At 37.7% G+C, this 14,317-nt stretch overlaps 1 protein-coding gene across 3 annotated transcripts in view; it reads right to left on the bottom strand.

Annotated features, from left to right (window-relative positions):
* Positions 1-14,317, bottom strand: part of pik3r3b (phosphoinositide-3-kinase, regulatory subunit 3b (gamma)) — a 558,098-nt gene that overhangs the window by 23,119 nt on the left and 520,662 nt on the right. The window contains exon 1 of one of the 3 annotated variants that reach the window (XM_060830479.1): positions 11,349-12,160. The exons of 1 other annotated variant lie outside the window; for it this stretch is intronic. In XM_060830479.1, the coding sequence (XP_060686462.1) occupies positions 11,349-11,454 (106 nt within the window). In that variant the 5' untranslated portion in view covers positions 11,455-12,160. Of the gene's footprint in view, positions 1-5,924; positions 5,990-11,348; positions 12,161-14,317 lie in introns of those variants that run through there. One more of the 3 variants, XM_060830480.1, reaches the window with a different exon arrangement.

Below are 14,317 nucleotides of genomic sequence, written 5' to 3'. Positions count from 1 at the left end.
AGACTACAGAAAAAGAAAGCTGAAAATGTGTTGCTGGAAAAGCGCAGTAGGTCAGGCAGCATCCAAGGAACAGGAAATTCGATGTTTCGGGCATAAGCCCTTCATCAGGAATTCCTGATGAAGGGCTTATGCCCAAAACGTCGAATTTCCTGTTCCTTGGATGCTGCCTGACCTACTGCGCTTTTCCAGCAACACATTTTCAGCTCTGATACTCCAGCATCTGCAGACCTCACTTTCTCCTACAGAAAAAGAAACTAGACATTGTACACCTCCGGAATTGGCACAGTGATCCAGCAGGTTCAAGTTTAAACTGAAATATCCAGGTTCAAATCTGAAACATGTTGATTGGATAAGCAGCTCTTTTCGTATTAAGTATGGTAAACAGCATGCCTAATCCATAGAACAAATTAATCACAATTTGGCTCTCGTGCCAATTTTGCCATGAAATGCAGTACAGATATATGGTTTAGTAATTCAAATACAAGGTAAGTTCACACTCATACCTTTCTGAGAGTTGTGGCATCATGTCGCAGCTGTACAGGACATTGGTGGGACCACTTTTGGAAAATTACATTCAATTGTGGTCTCCCAGCTCCAGGAAAGAGATTGCCAAACTTGAAAGGGCTTAGAAAAGATCTAAATGGATGATGCAGAAGACGGAGGGTTTGAGCAGTAGGGAGTGACTTAATAGGTGGATGCATTTCTTCCTGGTGCGTTGGAGGCTGAGGGGTGACCTTATTAAAGATTTATAAAATCATGAGGAGCATGGATGGAATGAATAGTCAAAGTCCTTTCCCTGGGTTGGGAAGTCCAAAGTGAGGGCATAGGTTTAAGTTGAGAGGGGACAGATTGAAAAGGGACCTGAGGGGCAATGTTTGCATGGAGAGGGTGGTGCATGTATGGAATGAGCTCCTTGGGGAGGTTGAGGAGTAAAAAATGAGGTCTGCAGATGCTGGAGATCACAGCTGCAAATGTGTTGCTGGTCAAAGCACAGCAGGCCAGGCAGCATCTCAGGAATAGAGAATTCGACGTTTCGAGCATAAGCCCTTCATCAGGAACCAGGCTAGTACAATTATAGCTTTTAAAAGGCATCTGGATAGGTATATGAATAGGAAGAGTTTAGAGGGATAGGAGCCAAATGCTGGTAAATGGGACGAGATCAGTTTAGATGTCTGGTCGGTGTAGACGAATTGAATCGAAGGGTCTGTTTCTATGCAATATAATTCTGACTCTGAGGAGTTTTATTTCTCTTCAAAGCAGGAATTACTGGAAGACGTTTTATTTTCTCAAACACTTTTGCACATGAGACAAATTTGAAGGTAAAAATTAAACCGTAGTAATTTAGTTCTGGCATGCCATTCACCCTCAACCCACTAATTTTCTTTGTATTTAACATTAGATGGCAATGACTCACATGCTAGTCTTCACCCAAATTACCATCATTCATTCTGCTGTGTTGACAATTAATATTCTCTATTCAATGAGTTATCACAGCTAAACGCATGCTAATTCTCAAAAATCACAGATCACCTTGGCTAAATATTTGTTCACTACCTAAGGGGTCTAAGTCTAACCTTGCACCTTTATTACTGCACTAAGTTCTGTTACAACAGACTGATGATTGTACCTATGCCCTGCCTTCTCGATCTGAATTAACTGTGTTCAGTTAGTCTTAAATTACCAATCTGGAATGGATCCCTTCAAACATATCCATTATATGGGCAAATTCATTAAAAGGTTTTCCCCCTCCCTTCACATTAGTTCTTCCGCATGCAAATGATAACTGGACACTAAATGCATTCCACCTCACCACAAAAAAAAACGACAATGTTTCCAAAATTACAACCCATTACAACTCTTAGCTTCCAAACAAAAGAAACTTCACATCAAGTTTAGGGCAAAGACGATGAAAATAGAAGTAACTTGAAACAGCTCTATTAAATGGAGCTACATCATTTTTGAATTTATATTTTGCTAGCCTATATTTCTTCCAGAAAAAAAAAGTAATTTCAAGTCAACATAGCTCAAAAGGCTCATTATCCAAAAACAGAAACACTAGTGTTTTGTCTCTTGCCCTTCATTTCAAAATAAAATTAACCTTAAGCAATTACAATTTCAGGTGGCAATCAATACTGCTAATCTTTGTATCATTTTCTGTATTTAAATTTTAGCATTTGTTCAAACATGAACACAAGTTACTCAGGATAAAGAGAAGGACACTAATTCAAATCAAAACTGTAGTGTAATCCAAGACAGTAAAGTTAGTAGTTTGAACATTCCATACTAGGTTGCGACTCAACGTTGCAGAAGCTCATTTAACATTCCTTAAACATTGAGCACATTAAACCCATGCAATATTCACAACTAATCAAACAGACCCTTAAATTGTACACAGCACTCAAACAATTCAATTAAAGAAACTTGCCACTTATGAAAATTTTATGATAATTCTTTTCAAAAAATGTCTAATTACTAAGTCTTTAGATAATTGGATCTAAAAGCTATAATTACTCTCTGGCTCTGTTGTCCAATAGAACTCTGTACTGTTAGTTTAGTTTGGCAATTGCTATGGTTACATATTCTTAACCTACAATCATTCTTGCTGATGCAACACAAACGTAGAAATGTGCTTTCCATGAGATACTTCAGGCTTAACCTTTTCATTATATTATGCACCACAAAGTAATGTCTGGCATTTGTATGATACATTTCCTTTAAAAACAATTACTCCACCAATTCACAAAATTTCATTAAAAAAAACATAAGGACATCTCGCTAGGAGCTCATTTAAATAAATATGCTTTACTTTGAATTAGACTATGCAGACTCCTTTTAATCTCAAACAGAAGTACAAGCCCAACTCTTGATTCTTACTTGGTTAATTATTTAAGATTGCAGTAAAAGCCTTTGATTTAACTACTTAATAAGAAATTCAGAGAAACATTGCAAGGCATGATCATAAAAACTCAGTCACAAAAATAAAGAGGGTGATGAATTCTAAAATCAGGTATTTATGAACCCAGAATAACTAGTTTGAGGATATTCTAATGACTGCATCCTTAAATTCAGTTCAAAAGCAAGCAAATTCAGTCCGCTGCTAGAAGCCAACTGGCTCTTGCTTACCCAATGATTAAGTGAGAATGGGGGCATTTAAGTTTCGAAAGACTTTAATATAGAGTCAGAGAGATGTACAGCATAGAAACAAACCCTTTGGTCCAACTTGTCCAAGTCGACCAGATATCCCAAATTAATTAAGTCCCATTTGCCAACATTTGGTCCATAACCCTCTAAGCCCTTCCTATTCATATACCCCTACCAATGCCTTTTAAAACATTGCAATTGTACCAGCCTCCACCACTTCCTCTGGTAGCTCATTCCGGACACAAACAACTCTTTGCGTGAAAAGATGCCCCTTAGGTCCTTTTTTTAAAAAATCTTTCCCCTCTCACCCTAAACCTATGCCCTCTAGTTCTGGACTAGGGAAAAGACCTTGTCTATTTATCCTATCAATGTCTCTCATGGTTTTATAAACCTCTATAAGGTCACCCCTCAGCCTCCAACACTCCAAGGAAAACAGCCACAGCTTATTCAGCCTCTCCTTTCTTGTAAGGGAAATGATTTTGTGCGAAGGGAACAAAGAGGGCAATGGATACAAAGCTTCTAAAAAGGTGAATGCTACAAACATAAAAAAGCATGCGTGCAAGAAAATTGTGGTCAACATAAGAAAAAAAATCAAATGCAAATACTGCTTTTCTCAATATTTTAAATCAGTGTACAACAGGAAAACATTCTCTTGGCAAGCTCACCAGTTCAAATGGTTGAGAAGTGTCTGTGATGCTCCCATTAATCTTGAGCTTAAATGGTGGGTACTCCACCATTTTATCCCAATGAATGCTACACATGAATATTTTCTGAACATTTTAAACAGTGGAATTTCAAAAACTTTTAATTTGCATCAATGAATTTTTTGCAAGAGGGCAGAAGCTTTGCAAACATCTGCAAATGCATTAGAAAAGTGCAAGTAGACAATAGTCTCTCAAAATACTCTATTGAAACAAGACTTAATATTTCCTTTAACTGGATCTGCCTTCAGTAATTTCTTGACTGAATAATAAATGTACAAATTCAATATATTAAAAAAACACTACATCCAGTATGAAAGTCTGCTCCAAGGCTGCACCTGAAATGGAAGAGCTGTACTCATTATTATGCAGATACAACAAAACTGGCAACTATCAGTTCAGATTCACTACAAGTCAACCAGACTAAACTCGTTAAAATTATTGAATGCAAATACAATTGCAAACTCTGAAAACACCGAGTAAATTCTTTTGCGGCTGTTGGTGGGTTGAACTAAATCGCTTTTGCTCCAAGTTTTTCCATTAGACAGAGTTGAGTTTCATGACTGACAAAACACAAAAACATACATTTCACCCTAAAACAAATGAAACGAATAAAGTCAGCCCAGATTGATCACACAATCAAGAACCATGTGCTTGTGTGTGGTAACACTTTACATAACCCTCCACATTCCTTTCGAGGATTACTTCAGGAATGGGTGAACTTCTACATACTGAATTCTACAGAGATCTTTTCATAGTTTTAAGGCCAATGGCGTCAGCATGGTACAGTCATGATTTGGTTATGGAAAACACATCCTGGGCTATTACTATTTTGTACTGGATTTGGAAAAGAAAAAATGGTCCACAGCAATCCATTAATTCTTTCCAAATAAAGGATCATGGGTATTTTTACTGGCATAGTCATTATATCAATCACATTCTGAGAGTTCTTTAAAACGTGAATATTGATCAAAGCTGACATGGTAAAGCCATTTTTTTTTAAATGAATGGACACTCTAGTTGAAATCTTTTTAGTAGAGATTTTCTTTCCAATTTTGATGACCATTAAATAAATTGAAGTTATATATTAGTTTAATTCACATTTCATCACATTCCCAGCTACTCCAACTGCCCATGTTATGTCCTTTAAACATTGGCCCCAAAACACAGTTGGTTATGTTGAATGAAAGTGTACCAAACACTTGCGTTATAAACATTGGCACTTAAATTTAAGATACCCTGGAGTTTATTACAAAATACGCTTATGTATTTCACTGAATTTCTGGTCAAGACCCTTGATGGTTTGTCAGTCAAAATATACCAGCAAACCTTTAAAAATACACCAAATATTAATATTGGCTCAATTTGAACCAGCAATGCCCTGTTAAAATAAATATGCTCCAACAGCCCATCTGTAGCAATAGTAAAAAAATAAAAATTTAAATACTTCAGAAGGAAAATGAGTGACAAACCCACTATCTGAAACAGCATCACGTTTCTGTATGTGGCCCAGTGATGCCATCCAAAAGCCATTTCACATAAACTGTAATTCAGGCTAAACCCAACAAATCACGTCATTTCACTATTTCCTAATTTTAACATAGCTCTCACAATGCTGGCTAAAACGAGACTGGGTGGGAAGTCTCTTGCTGATCTTACATGTCTAAAACTACCCTGAGTTTACTGCATCATTGAGCAGAGAGGAAGGTATTTTGGAAAAATTAGAAGATCACTGCCTCAAAGCACCTTTTTTTAAAGTAGCCTATAAGATGGATTGCTATTTGTTTTTAATACGAGGAACACCCACTAGAAGCGGTAATTAGTTTAGTAGCACTCTAACCTAAGCAAATATCACTGGTTACCAGTGAAAGCAGTTTTAGAGTAATAGTAAAATAGTAAAGGGGGGGACAAAGTTTTATTCAAAATAAATGGATTTTATCACATAAATGAACAGAGAAAATCTAAATGATTTTCAACAATAGCCAATTTTAAGATTTTAGTCTCCATCTTTTAATACTCTACACTCCAAATGACGTTTTCCTTTTCAATAGAGTTCAGAATGTTGCATCTTTATTGCCTTACCGTGTATGGTGAATGATTCCGAAAGGAGGTTGGCATGCATTACTAAATGCAGCATGTCTACTTGGTGCATTGTCAATTCTTTTATATGTGCCAGATTCGCTCCTTGGTAGCATACTTGCTAATGAGGTTGAACTTGGCATTTGCTGAACTTAAAGCCCTATATCAGAAGCTCCTGCCAGTATTTACCTTTTGAATGAAGACGATGTTCTAGCCAATCAGAGTGCTGCATGAGGATCGTATGTTTCTGACGTTATGGAGGATAGTAATAAAGTGCAAGTGTGTTACAGCAAGCAGCAGACATTAAAGACACCATCTCTCTCTCTCTCTCTCTCTGTCTCTCTCTCTCTCTCTGTCTGTATACAATATCTCCACACACACGGGGACCTAAGCTGCCCTTCATTCCATTCAAAGCTGATGTTTGGAAATATACATTTTCTCTGCAATAAATTTATAAATTTCAATAGCCCTTCACATAACAGACTTTGTCTTGTTCAGAGCCTATTTACCAACATTTGCTTACTGCCCAATCTATCCTAATTTTTGTTCCTTTAAACCTTTTGCTGAGGGTTTTGATAACAGGGCTTTAAGCACCTGAAAATGAAGACCATTTAGACAAACCATGTGCTGTTGAATTTGAAATAATCACTATTTCAGAAAAAAACAAAATCGATGAGATCAATTTTACATGCCCCAATAATTGCATTTTGCCTTTCCTTTCTCCACAATTATTACTGGCAATGAAAAAAAATCCATCAGCATTACTGTCAAACTGTCTCAGAACACTATTCAAATGTCCTGATTCATCAACAATTTTTTTTCCCACTGGATCAAAGTTTTAGAATAAGTGTAGATTGTTACAATAACAAAGAAAAACAGCTACACATCTACATTTGTTACCACTTGGTATAAATGCAGTTTGGCATAAGTCACTAAAATGCAAAGCAAACCCCATCACACATTTACGCAGGAGTTTCAGCTGATGTTTAATCCTTCAAAATTTGTAATTAAGTCAAAGTTTTTCTGGAAATGTAGTACAGATGGGACATGGATTTAAAATAGCACAGAACCAATATTATACAGGACAGAAGGAAACCATTTGAATCATTTTCATCTGAACTCTCAAATTTGTAGAGTGCATAAAATTGAAATGTTCTGCATAAAATAAACATTTAAAATGCAAAGCACTTTTACAATTACCTACAATATGTTCTTCCTTCAATTGTACGAATTGAGTACTTTGGGTTCTTAACAATACTTTTCTAAATGGTGCAGGTACACCGGCATGTGGAAAACACTGTAAACCAAGGTATTGCGTGAACGCTAATGAAAGACTGGTTCCCATCTTGAATTTATTCATTTTCTTGTAACTATCTTATTAGTTTCATTACATTCTACTCGGAGGTCAATAAAACAGTGAAGATTAGCAGTTAGAACAAAATAATAGTTTAAAGAGATGGACTTCAAATGTAAAATTGTTAGTGTGCAAGCATTTTTTAGACTTGAAATGTTAAGTTTGTAAATTAATTTATATAAGCTGTTGAGTCATGGGGTTACAGAGTTCATAAACTAAACCCAGTTTGCCTCAAGTCCCATTACATGCTCTTACATATCTATTGTTTCGAAGATGCAGCAACAGAAATACAAAATCACTCCATTTTTTTTTCCAGAAGTCCACAGATTCCTTGACTGTGCTGCATCCATCAATAATATTATGTTCATCTGTATCAAATCAAGTTGGATCTGAGTAACTGCTCCAAGCTTGGTTTGCTGCTTCAGTTCTTGGTAACCGAGAGAAGTTTTAGTAAAACACGACAGAAGATACTCCACTCAGTGAGTGAATCATCACAGAATAAATGGTTAAATCTCCAGCATTTTTATTTCCCTTAGGAATTACTGTAATCCTTAACGTGAACTTTAATTCTTCACACTACAAGAAAATTACACCTGTTTAAACACAATGAAACTCCTCAGTATCCTTCACTTCTGCCTCAAATTAAGAATTGCTGGATATTTATTGCATGTACATGAGGAACAAATTGTCAATTATATAATTGTTACAAACCAACACAAAAAGCTGAAATGCACAAAGAATCTTGTAATATATGACTCAAGATTTAAAGAGCTGCCTGAAAATAAGGTGACAACCTATCATATAGTCCAAATTAGTTTATACCTACTCGTGTGAGCTACTTGCCTGACTTAATCAAACAGAGTGCTTGTGACCAGCTGTTCTAAGGTTAGGTCTTTCCTGGCACATAGCTTCTTGCTTTTTAGTTACACCCTTTAAGCATGAAAAGTGGCAGTCCTATTAAGCTGCAGCTGTCATACAGTGAAGCAGAGTCCTCACCACCCACCAAGTTGACATTGCACTGTTTGAATTACATGGTTAATTACGTTTTGGATCATATTTTGAAAGTTTGGGAAAATGTAAAAGTGAGTGAGGAAAAGGGCAAGCAAGGGAGCAAAGAGGATAGAGATATGCAGAGCCAAGGAATATTTGGATAATATAAAATTTTAAATTAATTCAGTTAGACGATAGCTAATCTCAATTTGGGGGCAAAATGCTTTCAACAGACATCTGTATTGAATCCTGGGCCACTTATTTGTGGATTGATCAGCTTTGTCAAAATATGTATACGACAAGCAGTTGACTGTTTAGTTAGCAAGAGCCCAAACCCTGCTGAGGCCTTTGTATGAGTAGAACAGCTTCTATTTCAAAGGGATGCGTGACAATACTGCCTCTGCAATTACATAAAGCATCCTTGTATATAGGTGAATTCTCACATAGAAACGAAGCTCAAATTGAATAATTGATTAATTCTTGGGAGACACTAAACAGTTCTGACAGAAGTCAGTGCATGAACAGGGCTGATAACGTGACATTACATACACACACTATTATATCACTATTGATACACACAGATGAAATACAGAATGTCTTTGTATTATTTCTTTTCTCAATAATTAGTAATTGCTGCTAAAAATAATCCTTACATTCAAACTCATCTTAAAATACAAATCTGCCCTACCACTGTAAAATGCAGCATATTTTGTATTTACTATGAAGATGTATTTGGCTAAAAAGAAAGAATTATTAGCATGGAATTAGATTTATTTCAAAATTTGATTCAGAAACTTTACAGTGTGCCTGCAATATGTTCCATATCTTTTTCTTACCCTGGTCTCGCATGTAGGACTTGGCAGTTTAACAATGGATTCAAGTGCAGCATAATAGTTAAGCAATACCCTGACAGAACATTAGCATTAAGCTCAGCCCCTTAAAGAGGCTTGGTGCTGTGACACTATCAAGGATCTGAGCCATGACCGCCTTCCCCTCTTCCCCATCTCGTGGTGGTATACTCTTAGCTGCACAGTGTACATGGCTGAGCTCCATCAGAATGTGAAGGCTGGGACGATGAATTCAATATAGGTGGTGTTAATTCCTACCACTATGCATTTGATGACTGTCTGTAAACAAAAATATTGGGTAAAAATATGTCATTTCTCTGTTACAACTGCATTGTTACTTATCACTTTTGCAGAGAGGTTTTGGAAAAATACTTGAAATATTCTTGACTTTTGCAAAGAGTTCTCTTCAGAATGCTATTGTCTTCTCAAATCCAAGTGACATCATTTGCAAGGACTCGATATGGCTGCACATCTTCAGAATACAAATGAAATTCCTGCCAGCATCATAGCATCAGTACCTAAACTGTACTGTGCCTTAAATTTGTTGTATTCTTTAAAGAGAAACATTATTTTCATCTGCTGAGGTCAACTTTCCAGTTTTAACAAATATTTTTAGTCGATACAAAATGTTTAGGGGCAAGACAGAGCCAGTTGGCACTGATAGAGTTGCTAAGCAATACATTTCTTTGAAAGTATGCATCAACTACTTTTAAATTCACTCAACACATCTACTGCATTAACTCACCAAATACAAAAATAAAATAAAAGTTAAAATGGCTGGTTGTAGAAATAGCTATTTCCTCTGTAAGCTCACCTAAGAATCCCTAGACATTGCAATGCGATCTGCAGTGATCCAAAGGGAGTAGCAGCCAGAAGGGGAAAGTCTGGCCAAACTCTTATCATTACAATCACATCCAGAAAGTCGCCAGGCTACCAGGATTTCATGGTCTGTGTACAGCACTCTGCCGGGAAGAAGCTGGCCAGTGGATCGGTGTAGTGCTGAGTTCACACACCGACTAGGTATTCAAAGCTCACAAAGCACACTCCAGCTTCCAACAGAAATGACGCCAAGTTCAAGCAGAATCATGTTTCTCTTCAATAAATATTAAAATGAAACATCTGCAGAAGCTCCACCCTCCTCCCCCCCACCATCATCACACTCTTTTCCCACCCCCAATCCCCCCATACCCTGATCTGAAAACGGTTAGATCCTCTCACTGGCTATTGTCTCCTAATCTGGTGGGTCTCTGTTTTTAAAAATGGAGCATTATTAAACTTTTAGCATTTTGTTATTAACTCAAAAGAGGTCCAGATTTCCTTGGAAACTTCCACAATTAGTCATTCCAGCCCAAACCATCTACAAAATTGGAAATTTGGACAGCAGAATTGAAACAAAGCAAATTAAAAATGATTTCATTCAAAAACCTTGGTGAATAGAAATGTCGCCAAAAAAAAATCGAAGTCGCAGCACTCAAAGGGTTAATGATTATTTTGCAGTTTTCCAAATATGCCCTGAGAATGCAATAGAGTTAGCATTCCAAATTTCCTGAAATTCTTCAGACCTTTGCAAAATAATACCCTCTCAACTCTCCTTTTTATCTTTTTCATTTCAAAAAAGATCTAGGACAATATTAGACTTTAGGAATGTTGCTTGTAAAGAAAAAGTTGTTTTTTTTCCTGCAAGGCTAATATGGCCTACAAAGAAACCCTCTTATTGCCTATGCTGTTCACATTAACTCCCTTACATGCAAACTTACCCTCTTCTCTTCATGAGAACAGAGATCCTGGCATTCTACAGTGACTTGCTTTTATATTCAAAAGTTTGTTTTTAAAATTTGAAAACAATTAAAATGTAAAAATGCAATCAAAATACTTTTCTTTGACAAAGCTCTTTAGACACTCAAAATTAATTTAACACTGAAGATCTTCTTTATAAAGTTTAACACGTACATATGAATTCCCATACACAAAACATTTTGTGGTTTTCAGACAAAAAGTATCAACAATAACTTGATGTCAACATCCAGTATGTAAAATACTTTAAAGAAATAAAAGATAAAATCAATGTGATGCTCTATAAAGTAAATAGGGTACAGGCCTGACCATCAATTTGACAGAAGCTGCAAATCTCTGTACAGAGCAGTGAAAACACAAAAGGACAAAGGTGGGGGCAACTCTGGTTTAAAGTAGCAAAAGAATGAAAAAAAAACACAGTCAAACATTAAGAATTGTTACCTGGAGGGTCCATTTCAATGTAGAATATTAGCTCTGTTGAGTATGGCATCATCACTTCTCGCCAATCTGCATCAGATTTGTCCATATTCCAAACTGTGTTGTACATTGTCTACGCAGTATTAATATTTTCTTTTAATATAAAAAACTATCATACAGCTTTTACACTTTAACAGTATTTCTGAAGCCCTGCTTCAGATGTACTCTTAAAATCTTTTGTTGCTGTTGGTGCTGAGTTTAAAGGCTTCTGGTTGAAGAAGAGAAGAAATAAAAGCAGTAACAGTCATGGGATGAATGAATGTAGAAACCAGCTCTACGATTGTGGGCTCAGTGGAAGCAAAGCCTAGGCTTCATGTTCCAGCTGGAGGAGGAGGAGGAGGAGGAGGGGAAATGGAGGAGGGGGGGGGAAAGAGGAGATGAGATAGGGGCGGGGCAATGGGAGGGGGCGGGGCTGACCCGTGACCTTTCACATCAACGGGAAATACCAACCACGGCCAAGGTGGAAGGGGAAGACGTAAAACAAATGAAGACGACGGGGGTCGTTCCGTGCAACAACATTTGAAACGACCCAAAGTGATTTTATTGCTGATTTAAAAAGAGAAAAAAAAAGTTTTGATGCAGGTGTACTTGGATCGCTGCCCGGTTTTGCCACAGTCTCTCTATCTCCCCCTGCTTTCTCCCCCCTCCCCGTGGTGGTGGTGGTACGGGCCAGACCGGGCCTACTCCGCTCCGTTGCCGCCCGGCCGCACGCAAACGGCCAGCGGCTCCGCTGCGGCTTTGTCTCCGCTTTTTCCACAGGCTCCTGACCAAAGAAAAACCTCAGCTCTTTCCCCTCCCCCCCACTCAAACTCCGAGCCAATCCCCTCACGGCAGCTCCAGCAGGCCGCGCTGATTGGCTGAGCCGTTACCAAGCGGGGACAAAGGGGGTGATGATGAGAGCGGGGGGGGGAGAGAACCGGGAGGACGACACCACCACCAACAACAACTGCGGCCGCTGCGAAAAGGCGCGACCAACTGATGGCCGAGCAGCCGAGCCGACCTCTCAGCTTCCCTACCCCTCCCCCTTTTCCAAGACGACCTTCCTTCGCTGCTCATTCAATTGTGTTTCCTGCCATTGTGTGGAGTGCCCTGAAAGGATACATCTTTTAAAGGGGAACAATCACCTGGAAGAGAGCCCAAATCAATGAAACTACAGACCGTGCTCAGCAACACCAAAACACCCCCTTTTTGTTTTAAATTCTATTTGGCTGCAGAGATGAGCAATAAGACCTGAAATCCCCAGAGAATCCGACCATCGTTTAACCCTTTGTTCCACTGAGCGACATCTAAGTCACCACAGAAAGCACTAAAATCATTTTCTTGCAGGCTCTAGGATATTTTGCAAGCATTTCTTCCCTCTCTCAGACAACCCGGTGTCACTGTTGAACAGACCTGACAGATTTTAAGCAGAATTGGCTGCTTCACCGGTTCAAATAATCATGGGCTTCAGCCGAAACTGAGAAGCTTGCCAATCCATTTTTTTTTGCATTACAAATATATAGAAATATTAACTATTTCGCAAACAACCCTTGATGTTAGTGCTTTATCACGTAAAAAGAAATTTCTTATGTACTCATAATATCCAAAAATGTGTATTTTCCATGTAATTATTGATACAGCTTTTGTCCTCCCTCCTTTCCCCCTCCCCCCAACAAAACATTTTTAAAAACTGTTAAAATGAGTAGACTGAGTAGTTCTTGTGAAGAGAAGAATGGTTTATACAGAAAAAAGTGAATGTTTCTTTTGTTATAATGTTCTACAATAGGGATGCTTCTTGAATTAAATACATTCAGTTCATTGTTAATTTATATTCAGGTTTGCATTGCTGTCATTCTTCGCGTTGTGCAGCCAAAATTCGTTTACGGAAATAAAATCCACATAAAACAGCTACAGTTCAGCAAATGTTTTAACTTTTCTTTACAAGCTAGTGAAATAAGAACCTCATTAAAGTTCACAGCAATCATTGTCAGGGACTGTGTACTAAAAGTTGTTTGCAAAGAAAGAACTTCGGCTTTAAATCATATGTCCCTTGGCTCACACAACCACACTATTTTGTGCACTTAATTTGGATTTCAGGATTGTCAAAGCCGAACATCCCTTTTTAGCCGAAGCTATAACAAATATTGAATTCTTGAAGTTCAGAAAGAAATTTGTATGAGATATTTGTGAAATTACTCCAGGTCTAAACTTCGGATCTAACTAATTGAGTTTCAAACGGGACTTAACGAACATTCTTGATCACGCCTCAAGAAATTGATTCTCATGAATCAAACTCAATTGCTTAAATCTTAAGCAGGTCAAAAGCATTTTAAACCTGAGTTAGACTTTCCTGGATACTTTATGGGCGATGTGTAACATTACAGTTAAACGCAACTAGAAACAGGTAATTACAATTAACGTTTGACATTCTTCACTGTATCCACTAGGTGGGGTATCTAATCACTACCCATTATGGCTCAAAAATTATGCACAGTGGCTCCTGAATCATGAGACTAAAAATGAACAAATTTACAGATAGATCCCTCTCCTGCAACTTGAGTGAAGAATAAGTATGGTACAATTTGTAACAAATTGAAAGAGGATCAGGATCTTTTGGAAAGCATCTTTGAAAGTAGTTTGCTCAATCCTGAAATGCTCAAATTCCTCCAATTCATTCTCGAATGAATATAGCATTCACAATTTTCTGCCATTTTAGAATCTCTCAGCTCTGTTGACAAGTATAACTGCTTCCTACGCAACCGTTCCTGAAAGATCACTGACCCACTAAGTTATTCACTGTGAAATGCATTCCCCCTGCCACCCCCTGAACACCACTAGAAGTGTTCTGACTGTGTTGTGCAACAGCTTGCACTTTTCTCGTTTCTTTTAATTTTGATACTATGGGACGAATGGATATGATGTATTAAAGTTTACAACTGAGCTTAAAACAAACA

This window comes from Hemiscyllium ocellatum, chromosome 9 (assembly GCF_020745735.1).
Source record: "Hemiscyllium ocellatum isolate sHemOce1 chromosome 9, sHemOce1.pat.X.cur, whole genome shotgun sequence".
Taxonomy (NCBI): domain Eukaryota; kingdom Metazoa; phylum Chordata; class Chondrichthyes; order Orectolobiformes; family Hemiscylliidae; genus Hemiscyllium; species Hemiscyllium ocellatum.
This window is presented reverse-complemented; position numbering and strand designations above follow the sequence as displayed.